General features: G+C 35.3%; 1 protein-coding gene across 1 annotated transcript; it reads right to left on the bottom strand.

Moving 5' to 3' along the window:
* Window positions 1-102: 102 nt before the first annotated feature.
* LOC131615670 (uncharacterized) lies at window positions 103-7,399 on the bottom strand. The gene is made up of 9 exons (XM_058886816.1): window positions 6,873-7,399; window positions 5,830-6,549; window positions 3,673-3,768; window positions 3,514-3,597; window positions 2,160-2,394; window positions 1,894-2,054; window positions 1,236-1,514; window positions 1,040-1,154; window positions 103-511 (listed from the first exon to the last, which is right to left on the bottom strand). The coding sequence occupies exons 1-8, from the start codon at window positions 7,203-7,205 to the stop codon at window positions 1,104-1,106; spliced, it is 1,959 nt and encodes a 652-aa protein (XP_058742799.1). The 5' UTR covers window positions 7,206-7,399; the 3' UTR covers window positions 103-511; window positions 1,040-1,103.
* Between the last annotated feature and the right edge of the window lie 9,542 nt (window positions 7,400-16,941).

Raw genomic sequence — 16,941 nt, 5'->3', positions numbered from 1 at the left:
CTTCTAAACTCAATTCCAAACACACTAAATAGTTTAGAGCCTCATGTCAATCATGTGTATTCATGACGGGAAAATGCGGTAGGATGCATTTAGAAGGCATCATTTAGCTGTAAGAAACAAAACATTATTTAGGTTCAAACAAAAATGAATCATCTGTTTTCACCGAAAAGAGAACAAGAAATTTATGAACCACAAAAGCTAGTTACAAGTTACAAGGTATGCATGAATACTAGAAACACCTTCAAACATTACCCCTCAACACTTCTGCGTACCCATAAAACTCCGTCACTGCATCGGAACCACAATGAGGTTGAAACTAAGTTCTAAAATCAACACTGACTACTCATATGGTACAATACTGTATAGCCTGTAAATCTACTTGAGCTTCCAACTCACAAGAAAATAATAGACTTTGGGGGAGGGAACAGTAACCGGGTCAGGAGTGCTTACAAAATTGAAAAGATTTACACTGCTCTGACTGATTGGAAAAAATAAAAGCAAATTGATGCACCTGCAAATGGAAGCATTTAAAAAGCATTAATGAATTGGACACATTAGAATAGAATAGAACATGTTAAAAAAACAAAGTGAAATAACACACTAGAACAAAGCAGAGCAGTTGGGAGAAAAATTAATATGTATCCCATACATAGAACGACCACTGTAGCACCGACACTTGTGAGCAAAGGCGACGGCGTGTCCAGTGTCCGACACCCACACATGTGATTACGTTCAATTTATTTATGTTTTTGAATTATCACTAGTGTCAACATGTCAGTATCGATAGCGTGTCAGGTGTCCGTATTTGTGCTTCATAGAGAAAGACAACCACCTTATGCAGATGTAATTCCACTTCTCAATTGCATATCTTAGAATTTAGGTTTGGTCTAACTCAATCTTACGAAACCGGCTAATAAGATGAGAATAGCCCCACTTATAAACATATATAATAATTTTTGCTTGTAACCCAATTAAAATAATATCTAGAAAAGAACTTCTAGGAGAGACAAAGTTGCGGAAGTAAACCGCTGAAGCATACCTTTTGGAAGCTGGAAGCAGAAGAAGGAACTTGTAAGGTGCTCTAAAAGGAGTGACTGATTGATTTAACTATCACCAAAAGAAATAATCTGCCCAAGTGCAACTCGTGCTCGAAGCTGCATCAACAAAAGAAAATTTACAAATTGACCAAGAGGAAGTATTAAAAAGACAACAACTTGATATGAAGATTAAAGGACCTTAACATCCATGCAAGGGTCACTGGCCATCCTCTTGATTTGAGCAACAAGGCCAAAATTGCGCAGTTTTGCAATCCGGCCAAATGCACCGGGACTAGCAGGAGCAGTGAGATTTACTATGATCCAAGCAGCAGATGTGCGTAGACGGCTATCATTACTCTGCAAATACTGACTCAAGAAAGACTGAGGTCCACTTTCTGCTGGTGGAAAGATCAGCTGCATTATGGCTTCTTTATGAAACTCATTTCCACTTGCAATATTGCTGACTGCGTACATCCCCTAAACAGAAAAAAAAAATCAGCATGAAGAATAAATTTTCAATCTGATGGCTGTTTTCTTTACAAATACCTGCTGGGGAAAAATCTGTTTACTTTTAATACCTGCTTTTGAGATATCTTAGAATACTTGTAGGTATGAGGCAGTTCTAATTAAATGACTACAACAATAGTTTTAATTTGTATTATACCATAAGCATCGGAAATTTATACCCATATAAAATATTATTAATGGCTTGATAGATGTATCAATAAAACAAAAGGATCGGTAAGCAAACTGGGAAAATTTAATGAATAATTCATTCTCCAAATTTGGATATCAATGCCTATTGTAATGAATAACTTCTAACAACGTCTGATCAGTTTCAGATATTGTTTCCCACCTGTATAATGATTTCAATTCTTGGGGATTTTTTCAATTGCCTTCCAACAGCATCCAGTATGATACCATTTTCAGCAAAAGCAAATTCGACACAATCCATACATCCATCAACAAAATTGCGAACAAGGGCCAAAGCTTGCTCTTGAACAGCAGGCTCGGGATCTGCAAAATATAGGGAACAAATAACATTTTTTTATTTCTGACCAATGAGAACTTTCTTTTGATAGGCACCAACTTATTAGAAATGGAATGACAGAAGATTATTACCACAGATAAGGCTAGCTACTGAAGAAGCAGTCAACTCCACAAAAATTGTTTCCTTGCACATCTTATCCGCAAGAAATATCATGTTCCGCAAGGACCACACAGCATTCAATCTTAAAGACGAATCCATAGACTTTGTCAAATGGACAAGCTCTTTAATGCCTCCGCATTGTATGAATGTTGACTTATTTGGTGTAAAGTCCACTACTATGTTGCTAATAGCACCAAGGGCTGCAACCTGGAAGACAACATTGAAATAGTTATGCTTACTAACTTTAACAAAACTAAGAACTAATGAGGTAAAATCTCTGTAACTATGATTAATATTAATCAGGAAGTATAACTTTTGGGAAAGAAATGAAGCATTGGGGCGAAGAGTTCATGTTTGAACCAATCAAAGGTAAGCTTATAATTATCATTAATAAAATTATAAATTAGATAACATATATGGCCTTTGTAATACCCTCATTTTTAGCACAAGATACAACTTATAATTATCATTAATAAAATTATAAATTGGATAACATGTATGGCTTTTGAGATACCCTGATTTTTAGCACAAGATACAACACTGCTAGTGCTCAACAGCTCAGTTTATTCAACATTATGCTATTTTTTTAGTAAAATATCTGTATTTCTATATTTGACAAGAAGATCCAAATAACATTAAAAGAAAAAATACAGTCAATCAAAACCGCTCAGCTAAATTATTAATATCACTGTCCAACAGTTAGTCCAATATTAGCATTTTTAAGTCGGCCCCTCGTACTCAGCATCGATTACAATACTTTCAAATTCAATGCTAAGCTTTCAATCTCTAGTACTAACTCTAAATTATTAAAAACATAATAATAAAGAAAGGATAGTTTAAAAAACTCAATACAAGCATGCATTATCGTAAATAGACTATCAACAAATGTCAAAAAGCGGACAAATAATGACAACTTCAAAAATAAAAGATTGTAACTTTTAAGATGAGCGGCGGTACAAACTATAAACACAGATGTTACAGAAATCACTGAAATCCTAATTGAATATGTCTTTCAAGTTATGTTGAAAACAGTCTGCTACACCTTCCTAATGGCATATCAGTCAACCATACTAACTAATTAACCAAGTGGTCAAACAAAAAACTTGATCTCTGAACTAATTCAATTTCAAGCTTAATCTATATGAACAGGCAAGAGAATAACGCCAAATTATATATCTAAAAAGGTACATATCAAATTGAATTTTAACTTAATCCTCAGATTTTGTAAGTTTAGATTCCAATCACTCAGCACGACTGGCAGGTTCATTTATGCATTTCTTTAACTTTATTACAAGAAATAAAAAGTATAAATACGTTTAGACGTACTTGGACAGAAGTGCAAAGATCAGAGAGAAGCCGGACTAATGGAATAACAATCCTTTCATTCATGAAATAACCTGCACTCAAATTCTGAATGGCATTTTATGAGAATTAAGCTATCAATAACATAAAAGATATGAAATCATTTAGTCACAAGTAGCCTACCTTGATTGAGCGTGAGACAGTTTTTAAGCAAATGCAAGCTGCAGTGCGCACATTGGCTTCATCATGGGTTAAGGCATTAATTAATAGATTTAAGACCTGTATTCAGAAAAGGTGCAATACGAGTCGTAAGTAGACTTAGTACATCTGAGTACATGGTTTACCAATGCAAATTTTGCCATTACAGTATTGAATACTTATACAGCCACAAAATTATCATGCATCTGGAAGAGAAACACATTATTCAAACACAATTTTGGTACCATGAAAGACAACAACAAAATTATATCATCAACAGTATTCAATTCAGTACCATAACTTGTCAACAATCTAGTTAAAGGTAGTAAAATTTCAGTCTTTGTGCCAGACTTTGCATTACAAATTTACAATGAAACAATCATAGATAAGTAATTAGCCAAGTGGTATGTAAACAGGATATCACAGTTATATCGTTTCTGCTGAAAATATAAGCAAAGACTATTTACATGTAAACTCTTCACACATAATCTAAGCAAGTGCTGCTAGTAAGAATATTGTATGTTTTAGAAACCTTAGCACGGATCGTAAGATCCTACTAATAAGAAAAAAGTATAAACTTAAATATATAGTTATTATATACACATGCATAAAAATTATCATCGATGAAGAAAATAACCTCAAAATCACAAAATCAAACCAAGTTCGTAGCCATAAAAATAAGATATATAAAGAAAATAATCCATAAATAAACTAATAGAAATGCCGGTACAGTTGAAAAAAAATATAGTTTAATTGTGGGCCATAACAACAAAGCCCCCTAGAAAAAGAAAGAAAAGAAAGAGAGGTAATGCTTGGCCCACTTAGAAAACCCTAATTGTACTGATGGTTGACTTGAGAGGAGCAAAGTAAACAGTCCGGCCGTCACCACCATCGCACAAAACATGGTTCTGGGTTTTCTCCAGAACCCGACCCGGATCCCTTTCAATTAAAAAAATAGGATTCTTTGTGGGAAAGAAATAACGGACAGATTTCTAGAAATACAGCAGCAAGTTGACCCCGATTTCGCTGCAATTTTTACGACAGTGCAACAATCCTGCTACTCCCAATCCCATGTGCTTGTTAGATTGAAGGATAGTGCGATGTTACGAGGTGACTCGCGTTCTTGCTCACGGTTGTCAATATCTCGATCTAGATCTTAAAATCTTAAGATTTCACAACCTCACTCACCACCAAGGATCCAAATCTTAAGTAAAATTGTCTACCGTAGTAAGATCGCTCCAAAATCATAACCTTGTGACAACATTGATTAATTTTGCATGATCCCAGCCAGTTCTGGCCACAATTGGCCGTTTTCCGGCCACCACAAATGCAAATGCACAACTATTACGATTCCGTGGCGGTGAATGCATGCCTTTTTGAAATGATGAATTTTTAGATTTAGGGTATAGAAAATAAACATCTCAGTTGTAGGGTTGTTTTTAAATAGCGGGCTTATGGTAAACCAAGTAATGGGCAAAATATGTCCCTAATGTCTAAAAAATGTTTATTACGGAAAATGATAATAAGATATAAAAACACAATCATACATGTATAAAGAATATGAAAGAGAGTCATTTTCCCGAATACACTTGCCTACCAAAATATTGCGTAAAAATATTTAAAATATATAGTATTATTTTTTGTTTTAGTAGGATCTTGCGATTTTGGTTACGGTTTTATATTTTACGATCTTGCTACCCCTTCTCGATCTTACCAAAATAATTGTGTAGGATCTTCCGATCTTAATTACAATCTTATGTTTTACTATCTCGCAACCCTCTCCCGATCTTATGCAGGATCTAGATCTTGACAACCTTGGTAATAATGCTATTTTATATGCATATATATGAAATTATATGCATAAACATGAGTTTAAGAATTTTGTATAATCTTACAATTAATGTTACGATTCCACGATTTACGACTTTACTCCCTCTTTCCGATTTTGCGTATCGATTTTAACTACCTTGGTGTGAACCCAATCATAAGGTGATATAAGAAAGGATAACTACAGTTTTTCTTTTTTTCATCGGTTACTTTTGCAGCAAAGAACATGGTGGTATATGAAATGGGGGGATTACAAAAACGGCTATTAGTAACAAATACATGAAATTTGCTAGTAGTGTCCAAGAAACAACAAACCTGCAATGACATAAACCGTGACCTGCAGCATTCCAATTTTGAGCAAAGATCACCCAGTGCTAGAAATATCCCTTCAAGACGTTTGGGATGCAAGTCAGGATTTTGCAAGTGATTGTAGAATTTGTCTATAGCATTTGCCTCAAATGCTAACTTCTGCAAGTCTTCCTTTCCAGCAACTAAACTCGAAAAAGCGAAGGAAGCCTCTTCTCCAACTTGACTAGAATCATCAAGGAGCTCAAGCAAAATATAAATCAATTTGGTCTTGATTGCTATGTCTTGCAGAAAGCATGATGAAGAATTCTTTATACAGATCAGGCACAAGCAAGCCAGTAACCTTGTCCGAGCGAATCTATCCCTGGTTAATTCAATAACAGAACGCAATGCTCTTCCATTTTGAAGTTCCACAAACTTAGAGACAGCACCTGGATTTTTTTTAAGAATTGTAGCTATGGACTCTAAACTAGCATCTCGCTGACTTACCGAACCATCAAGACCGCTAGTAAGTTTCTCTAACGAACCAGCATGGCATAATATATTTTGCTCATCCCTTGTCTCACAAGAATGAATAACAATGCCTGCACCTAGTCCAGTAAGATTCTCATTCTCACTTCTCAATAACGAAAGAAGAAAATCCATGTTTTCTTCCTTGTTAAATTCAAATTTCGGAGCCAGTTTTGACTGATAAATCATTCGTAAAGAGCGCGCAGCGGCATCCACTACCTGAAACCAAGAGTTAGTTATTAAGTTGAATACGACTTAATAAGTTGGTAAATCGCGCGCGTGTTCGTGTTCGCGCTCTTGTTCTACCTACTATATATACAACAATAGTGTATGTGCATTTAACATTGATCATATGCCAATATAAACAGTGCATCAAATAACTTTACCAGCATTACATCAATCATCAAAACCTAATTAAGATCCTACCAATTCTGCGCATTGCAATTTCATTTTCATCTCAAGCACAAATTTCTAATCGGCAAAAGAATAATGAAAAGATCGAAACTAATTAAAAAATAAACTCTGCGATTAAACGAATTCACCTTCTCATCGGCGACGGAGAGGAGCCTGATCAAATGAGGAAAAGCTCCGGCGTCAAGGACAGCGCGAACGCCTTCATCGACGCCACAAGCAAAGCTACCGAGAACGGCGGCCGATTGAACTATAAGATTGGCACCGTTATCGGAATCGGCGTTTGCTTCCGCGAGAGTATCGGCGACGGCGGGAACGACTCCGAGCTTGATGTAGGAGAGTTTCTTGGTACGGTTACCGATAATCTGATTCTTAACTTCTCTGATAGCTTTGAGCTTGATTTCGTATTCGGATGAAGAGAGACGGTGGAGGATTTGATCGGAGGAAGGACGAGAAGCAGGCATGGTGACGGCGGAGGAAGCTCATGCACGGTGGAGGAACCTCCGCACTAAACAGTTACGACGCCGAGATCTAATTTATTTTTTTATTTTTTATTATTTTTGTAATTTTCTTTTTATTTGTTTAGTTTCTTGTGATTGGGGATGTATGAAAAAATGTGAGAGGTTTTTCTTTTTTTATTTATGGTTGGATTTGGATATTAGAAGAATGGATATTGGTAGTGTGTATTTTATTTTGGTCTTAAATTTTGACTTACTAGAAACTGGCGCTCTTTTCTTTTAAGTTTCGGATTATTTCATTTTTTTTTATTAACATATACAGATTTGAGTAGTCTAATAAAAAGATTTTCAAGGAGAAGCTTCACATAACATTAAGGAAGAAAAACGACTTTGGAAATGATTTTGATGGTACCTTAAGTTAAAAAAAAAAAAAAAAAAACAACATGGCATTAAGATTCTTCAAAGCAAAACTTATGCCGAAGCAAAGAGGTGTATCAACCGGCGTATCTGCACAAAAGAAAATGTCAGGTTTGAAAACAAAAGGCAAATAGACGTGAAGAGTGTTTTAAGGAGGGAATATGTTTATCATTAACAATTAAAGACAAAAAGATGTTATGGGCTAAGGCGGACTTCATTGAATCATTAGAAGTGCTAAAAGCAATAAATACAATTCAACTACGTGTTGAAGACGACATTGCTTATGTAAAGATTATTTCATTGCGGAGGTGAAAGGGTGTTTCTTAAAGTCGACGAAAAATAGGACTTTTAAGATTCTTATGAAATATTGAAAAAAAGTATTCCAACAAGAATTTTGTTTCATCGGAGAATGGGAACCGAGGGTGTAAAGGGCATTTGTTTCGCGGGGGTCAAAGTCTATGGGGTACTTGTACATCTTGAAAAAAGAAAGCATTTTCTTTATTAACCTTCTCTTTTGGTAGACTAATTAAAATGGAACTGACAATAGAAGAAATGGAGAGATAGGACGTTGTGTGTTTGTTTATAAGAACACCAACAACGTTCTTTATCAAAAAGGTCACTAAAACTCAAATAAATAAGAAAAATGTTTCAATTTGAATCATGGAATAATTATGTGATTGTCATTTAGAGGAAGAAGTCATTGAATTGGAAGAAAGTTTAGAAGATGAAGATGACAGTTCTATGAACTCAGAATACTTTTTCATTCCTCTATCAATAAAGTTTTTGGAAGATGAAGAGAGTATGTAGAAAATAAAAGACACTTATGAGTGTTTAATGAGGGAGGCGGAAAAATTAGAGTAATTGAATGCGTTAGTCACTAAGGGCGTTCAAAATATTCCAAATGAATGTGAAATGATACATGAAAAGGAGCAAGGAGGTCCAAATATTTTGGGAAACGCAAAAGCTAACATGAAATAATGAAGATGGAGAAAACTAACATAGACATTTGGAATATAGACTAACTGCTTAAGATGGAGACAACTATCATAGACATGTGGAATCTAGACTAAATGTTGAAGATGGTAGTAGTATTGTGTAGTTGACCAAGTCAACAAAGAAAAAAAGTAATAGGCCCAACAAGCATTCAGGACCAGGTGGATATAAAAAAAATTAAATTAATTAAAGAAAATGTTTACTCCTTAAATGGGTGACAATGGACCGTGAAAAATCAATAGAACAATAGATTGACTCAAGACCGGGAACGTGTAAACCTAAAAGCATTTATCGTATCACACGACACCCTTGAAAAGATCAAAGATGTTGTGAGAAAAAGCAAAGATGAGATCAGACAAATTGAAACTATGGTGAAAGGCAATGGATATAAAGAAAATTGAATGAACATGAAGAATAAAGATTAAAATTTGAAAAAATAAACAACCTAAACATCAAAATATATAAATAATGGGAGGGTAATAATTCTGAGAGAAAATAAGAGAGCCATGAGACGAAGAAAAAAAAAAGATATATCAAATTGCAATTGTATATCAATATTGGCTCCAAGATGCAACCAGTGTTCTAAACTACAAGATATGATCTATTTTGTCCAATTATTTTGGTCTTCAAATGAGTGCAAATTTGAGATCAAAGAAGACATGGAAATCTATGATTGACGTGATAAGATCCAAACTTTCAAATTGGAAGTATAAACATTTTATCAATTGGTGGTTATTTGAAAATTAGCCATGTTAACCATCCCAGTCTACTTTATCTCCTTTTTCAAGGCTTCTTCAAGTATCATATCTAAACTTAAATCTATTTTTAAACAATTTTTATGGGGATGTAGGCAGGATGAGAGAAAAATCAACTAGGTTAAATGGGATAGGATTTGGAGACCAATCAAATATGAGGTATGAGAATATTTTTTTTTGACTATTTTCAACAAATCTCTCCTTGGTAAATGTGTTTGGAAAATTATAATCGAGAGGAATATGCTTTGATATAGACCTTTGGTTAGTAGATACGGAGAAAATGTGGAAGCCTTGTGTGAAGATGTCAGAGACAGATCATCGTGGTGGAGTGTCATTTGTTATTTAAATATAGGTCGAGACAGTCTAGAAGTGTATTTAGTTAAAGAGAGTTACAAAGTTTTGATATTGGAGAATAGTACAGGGTCTAACCTGTGTTGGTCAAAAGCTTCGCACAAATCGATGTCATCAAAAGTATCATGTCTAGTATGGATAATTCTTCATAATATATTACTTACACAAGATAATTTACTTATAAGATGTCGCATTGATCACGAGTGTCTTCAATGTTTTGGCGAGTATGGATGCGAAGAAATAATTTCTCCTTTTTTTTTGTGTCTAACTTTTATAGATGTTAGCTATTTTGTTAGCAATCAATTTGGTTTTTTTGCGATTTTTCAAAACGAATATTTGGCACATCTAGAGCAAACCTAAGACAAGAAAGTAATAAATGATAATTTAATAACAATGTTGTCTTTGTGAAGCAAATGTTCAAATTTGTGAAAAGGAGTTCTTGGAATTAGCTTATCAAATCAAAGTTCGTGGAATTAGCTTAATATCAAGTATGTTTGGATTTGATGTAAGATTTGTGCACAAGTTCAACATGTTAATATTGTTAATTTTTTTTATTTCCTTGTTGTTGTTTCCATGTGTATTGTTTTTTTGTAATTAATTATCTGAATGGAATCTCTGTAGGTATTGATTGTGGGTTTGGTGTTATTGGTGCTTGTTTTGCTATTTTACTTATATTGTAAAACTTATCTGATTTGGCATATTTTATGACTTCGCGATTTTAATATATTTTGATCCTTTTTCCTCTTAAAAGAACTATATCTTTTAATTTAACCTAAAATTTTTTGAATTTTAACTTAGTTTTTAGAAGTGCAACCTTATTTAAAAAAATTAATTTAGTAGAGTTATGTTATTTTATAATTATATCATTGTAGGACAGATTAATTTCAATAGTTATGTATATATGAGTATAAAGAATATCTAAGTTTCACAAAAATAAACATGTTTGATCAGATTTATTCAACCTGATGAAAAAAAATACTTTTATAGAAGTGATCTCTAAAGCAACAACGAAAAACATGTTAAAGGATTTCAATTACATAAGATAACATCGGATTAAAGGATAATAAACTTATGTAATTAGTTGAATTCTCAGTTTATTTTCTTTTTTTCTTTTTTCTTTATCTGGTTTAGCTTCTGATTTTGTAACGTTTTGCTTTTTATCTTTTAATTTCTTTTTATATTTTAGATTTGATTCATAATTATGTTTTTTTTCTTTTTTATAATATAAGCTTTATGTTTTTAAAAATTTGTTCTAATAAAAACATACTTTTTCTTCTTCTAAAAGAAAACATATTTTAGACACTGTTTGGTAAAAATAACGGTTGACTAATAAACTAGATGATACCTTATAACTTATTGTCATACCCCAAAATTTGCCCGACCATTTCTGATCTAATAATTTATCAAGGGAATTAAAATTAAGAGTCATGGGGTTTAAATTTCTATTGTTAAATCCATTCTCTTATAGATTGGAATAGGGGTGTGGATAACAGGTATTTTAGGACCCAAACAGTTGAGCCCAATTACTACAAGGGTGCTATCATTTTTGGATATAATTGCTTTTTACTAACATTTTGTCTTTTATTATTAACTGTTGCGACTTTATTTACTAACATTATTATTTAATATTATTTAGATTATTGGTATAATTAGAATTATTATTATTAACCTTAATATTAGTCTTATTAGGATTTTTTATTTAAATTATTTAGTTGGGCAATAGGCCCATTAAGAGTAGAAAACCCTAAGTGTAGCATTATAAATAGATAAATTTTGTAACAATTAGGGGAGGCCGAATTCTGACCAAGTAACCCTTATTCCAATTTACAAAAAAAACAATCCACGTACAGTACACACATTGGCCTCACCAATTTTCTAACCATTTTTTTACTACTCACGTACCTTTTTCCACATTGTACATAGTATACACGCTTTTACATACATTTGACACCATATTTTCTACACAAAAAACTCCATAGAAATAATTTTCCAACCTTTCACTACACCTCTCATAACTTTTTTTTCTATTGCTACATACAACAATTCTAACCACGTTTATCTAACAATATCTAACACACTACTCTTGTGTAAATATTTTCCAGTTACTATACTAATTAGTTTTCTACTAAAAAAGAACCAACTTACACAATAATAATCTCACAAACATGAACAAACCATTAACATAAAAGCTGCATCAATACTTCTCTATAAATCGGAAAATATATAATTCTTCTTCACAGAATTGAAATAACAATAACAATCGCATAGTGCTTGTTTTAGTTTCATTGATTACAGGTATAGAGGAAATAGATGAAAGAATTGGGATCGGATCCGCAAACAACTCGCACACATCGACACGCTTCTGATCCGCCCCGGTATACGAATACCCAGCGCCGCCGCGAAACCGGCCACACCCTCCACCGATGCCGATGACGACCATCACGGATCCACCGGAGATCCACTTGCGATCGCGACCCCGACAACTCCAGATCGGACATCACGCGCCTTTCCGTCTCCAATTCCGACGAGGGATCTCCCTCCGCTGCAAATCCAAATTCGGCCACCCCTTGCACCGCCACTCACAGTCTGTTCCGGTCGGTTTTATTCCTCTCTTCGATTGTCATGTTTGTTTATCGTCTGGATGAGAAGTTTTATATACTTATTGTCTTGTTTGAGATATTTATGTGTTGGTTTTGAAAGGAGGAAGGGGGCATATGTTTCCAATTTTTTCTTTGGGGAAGAAGACCCATTATTCTTGATTACTGAGCGTGAGAGAGAAAGAAAATTTTATGGGGTTTACTGACTTGTTTCGTTAATAGTGCTATTTGTTCTATTCATTTTATTATTTTTTATGATGTTGCCACTTGTCTCGATCGTACTAGCCGATTGAATAATTTGAAAAGAATCCCTTATGAAAAGTGGAGTGGCGCCTCCCAGGTATGTATATATATGTGTACTTTTTTTCTTTCTTTTTTTGATTTGTTAACTATTTCTTTATTGGCTTTAACATGTATTTAACATCTAGAATTAGGACAATTTAATTTGGCATATAGGGATTCGGTCATTTAATATTAGTTTAGATTATTCCTCATTTAAGTTAATGTTAGTATTTGTTTAGAAAAAGTCCAATTTTAACTCTAAAGAATAAATATTTAGAAAAGACGCTTTACTAAAAAAATCTAAACTTGTTTCAATTAAAAAATAAAAAAATAAAACATTAACATTAATTCTCTTCTCGACCCGACTAAATCTATTAGTCGCATTAGGCAAGAGATAAAAATATCAAATTAAAATACATTTAATTTGCTGCCCGCGACGATCAACCTATCGATCTGAGTAACCAGCAATGCCCCATAATCCGTTAGCTATACTGACCAAATCTATTGGTCATCGCATCTAACGGTGACATATCAAAGCAGGGTTGTACGCCCAAAACCACATCTAAAACACTAAACCACGACACTACGGATTTTCATCCCTTCGATCAGGCAATTCAAAATGCCTTGCAAAACACAAATTCAAAACTACGATAGGCCACTCAAAAAGCCTTCAAAACAATTTCAAAACACAAATTCTAATTCTAAGGCGTACAACCCTGTGCCCGAACTACGTAGACTCTGATCCTCCCTAAGGAGGTACGTAGGCACTTGGCAACAAGGCGAGTCCCCTTCCCTAAAATCTCAATTTTCCCCTTATTCAATTCCTTAGTCATAAAACCTCAATATTTTAGCCATAACCTTGACCTTAGATTCAAAGCCAATAGGAAAGGGTTGAGGGTGCCTAACACCTTCCCTCGACCTGAATGTAGTATCTTACCCTGATCTCTATACTGCGTAGGGTTTCCTATTCGCCCTTCAGAATAGGTGGCGACTCTAAATCTAAATTTTTAGGGCAGGTTGCTACAGCTGGCGACTCTGCTGGGGATTAGTGATAACAAAACTGTAAATTATTATGCTCCTAGGTTTTGGCAGGGTTAAGGTTTTTGGCAAACTTTTTTAGGTTTTTGGCGAACTTTTTTAGGGTTTGGCTAATTTGCCAAAATTAGGGTTTTGGAATAGGATTTAGGTTTTTTTATTTTATTTAAATATTTATTTATTTAAAACTTCCATTTACAGTAATTACAATAATTTAAATGAATATTCGTTTACTTTAATATTTGCTGCTGTACTGCAATTTTGGAGCTACAAATGGCAGGATTTGGGGATCAGGTTCTTATAAATATTTAAATTTAATTTAATTTATTTATTTATTTACGGTTTTTATTTACAGTAGATATTTATAGTAATTTAAATAAATGTTTATTTAAATGATTACTTGTTTTACTGTAAATTTGGGGGATATATAAACTGTTGTTAAACCTAAGCGTGGGAATTATAATAATGACCAGAGGGGAATTACATCGCCTACGAGTCTTATTATAATTCCACTCAGAGTGGGTTGAATATCCGGAAATGTCTGATACGAGGCTTGACCTTGTTGAGGGCTGGACTTGGTATTTGGCTGATCTCTCTGGGAACCTACCCCTAAAACTCGAACCTCATGGATAAATGAGTTGTTTTAAAATCCAAAGAGACAAAAAGTTCTCGGCGGCTACGAACGACCCCATGAGACCTTCTAGAACATACCAATGGGAAGGGTAGGCACCCTAAGCCGTTACGTCGGACCTATGAACCTAGGGCTTATGTGCTTACGTGCTTATTATATGTGCAATTTATATACTGCGAATGCCTTGCGTCTTAATTTTGCAGGTATTCCTACGCGTCCCCTGGCCTGCAGGGACCCTATTTCTAAGACCATGTCCTTCCCACGAAGGACACCTCCATTTATGCACGTTGATTGGCCTCTCGACGGCCATGAGACCTAGTGACTGTCATGAACGGTCATTCCGCGCCCGTATCTACGCACTCCCTAGCCTGTAGGGACTTTCCTTATATATCCCTGTATTCTTACAACTGCGTGTCCTTCCCACGAAGGACATCCTCGTTAGCATACGTCGATTGGCCTCTCGATGGCCATGCGATTCAGTGACTGTCTTGAACGGTCACCCCGTGCTTACTCCTACGTACTCCCTAGCCTATAGGGATTTTCTTTCACACTCGTGCGTTTTCACAACGACGCGTCCTTCCCCGAAGGACAACTTCATTAGCATGCGTTCGATTGACCTCTCGATGGCTATGAAATCTAGTGACTGTCCTGAACGGTCACTCCATGCTTATTCCCGCGCACCCTCTAACTGGTAGGGTTTGGATCTCCATTTACACATCACATTCCTAGCCTGTAGGGATTTCTCTTCGTCCATATCGTCCTTAGATAGGTTGTGTTCCGCATAGAGAACCTTCCCACGAGGGACAAATTCATTGGTACACGTCAATTGGCTTCTCGATGGCCATGAGATTTAGTGACTGTCTTGAACGGTCACTAGCCGCTATCTTCTGCATACTCTCGAATCCAAAGGATTTCCATTGGCGTGTCATAACATTTGTCCTGCAAAGATTCCAAGAGGGTCTAATGTCGCCTCTAAGGCTATCCCTAGGATTACATGTCACTCGTCTGCATTGCATACACGGAGTTACAATATAAGGAGTCTCTCGCGTACGCGTACATTTGCATTTTCATGCATTCATGCATTTACATTTGCATCTTCGCCCGCATCCACACTTACCATGCTAGCCGGTTTCCCGAAACTTCAAAAAAAAATCAAAGGATCGTAGACTATGGAGCAAGGAGAATAAAAGATCTTAGTCTTGCTAAAGAAAAGAGGATGTTTTTCACCATGCTAGCCACATGTCCATGCCTTGTCATAACAGAATTATAAATACAATAAAGGTTGTCATCAAGCAAGGATTAGTTCAACAAAGAGTTCCCTCATAGACACACTCAAGATGTATCTAATCATAAGGGGTTCATCTACGAACATAACAAACTTACACGGACGCTCTACGATAACCTGGGGGCAAGGATTAGTCCTACTGGGGCAAAATCCTGAACAAAGATGCAGGACTACTATGAAGGGAAGCCGACATATGTTAACTCCGCACCGAGGGGCAAAAGAGTCATAGGCGTTCTCTCTATCAATCTACAAACTTCGAAGGTTGCAATGGAGTGATACTATCCTAGAAAAAAAAGCAAAAGAGCTTCAGTCAAAGGAAACTCATGAAGTTCCTATATGACGAAAACCCAACGCTAACAAGCAATTTGTTCCCGATAGGTTTGACGTGCCCAAGGGGAATTCGAGGTCACCTTCTACTTCTACAAGTCCACGAACTAAGGAGTAAAACAAAGTCGACGGATTCACAAAGGAGATTGCCCTTAGGATTAATAGGTGTATCTTTCTAGTTGTATTTCCTACGATCACAAAACGCTATTTGATGTAAAACGTTGTACTTTTCGAATAGTAATTCAATACAATAATCATGCATGTTTTGAAATCAATTCTTTCGCTCCGCTCTTGCATTACTACGACTTTCCACTCGTACGCTTCTATTCTATTTTCAATTTCAAATCTAAGAGTATTAACAAACCTGAGGGAGAATGACGATTACAAATAACTAAGTCTCGCTAAACATATGCTTTCAAGGTAAGACCAAGCCGAGGATGTACAGGCATTGTTTCAATTCCCAAACAGTGGAGATATAAGGATGTTAATCCCTCGTTACCCCCTCGATCCAGGAGTTGGAGTTTTGTTTCTACTTTTCAAATAAACCTTGATTTTAACCAGGGGCAGGGTAGATTTCAATTAATTCAATGGTGTATTTTGGTTGTCAAGAGAATCGGTCAATTTAAGCAAGGCAAGCAAAGGATCAAGCAAAGCAAAGGTTCAAGCATATTTTCTTCCTCGCATTCATCAAAGATTGAGGAAGTAATGGAGATAACATTCACAACAATCTTCTTCCTCATTACATCGTTCAAGATCGAGGAAGTATCAAAGGCGAAGCTTACAAATCAAAGGCGACATGGCAGTCACAACATTCAATATCCAAAGATCAAAAAGAGCATTTCAAAAGAAAAAGGAGAAAAACGCCCGCTAAGTCAAAATGGAAAAATTCCATGAAAGAAAACAAAAACGACTTAGGCAAAAATTAGGGCATCCCGATGAATCAAATCCAAAGAATTGGTTCATGCAAAAATAAGGGATAAAAACAAAGGCGAAATACAAAGGATAATCTTGTGACTGCTAAACCGTCAAAGCTTCACATCCATGCTTGGATCTTCACAATATTTTCATC

The sequence above is a fragment of the Vicia villosa genome, linkage group LG7 (assembly GCF_029867415.1).
Source record: "Vicia villosa cultivar HV-30 ecotype Madison, WI linkage group LG7, Vvil1.0, whole genome shotgun sequence".
NCBI classification, from domain to species: Eukaryota; Viridiplantae; Streptophyta; class Magnoliopsida; order Fabales; family Fabaceae; genus Vicia; species Vicia villosa.
Note: the sequence above shows the minus strand (reverse complement) of the source record. Positions and strands in the feature narration are given on the sequence as shown.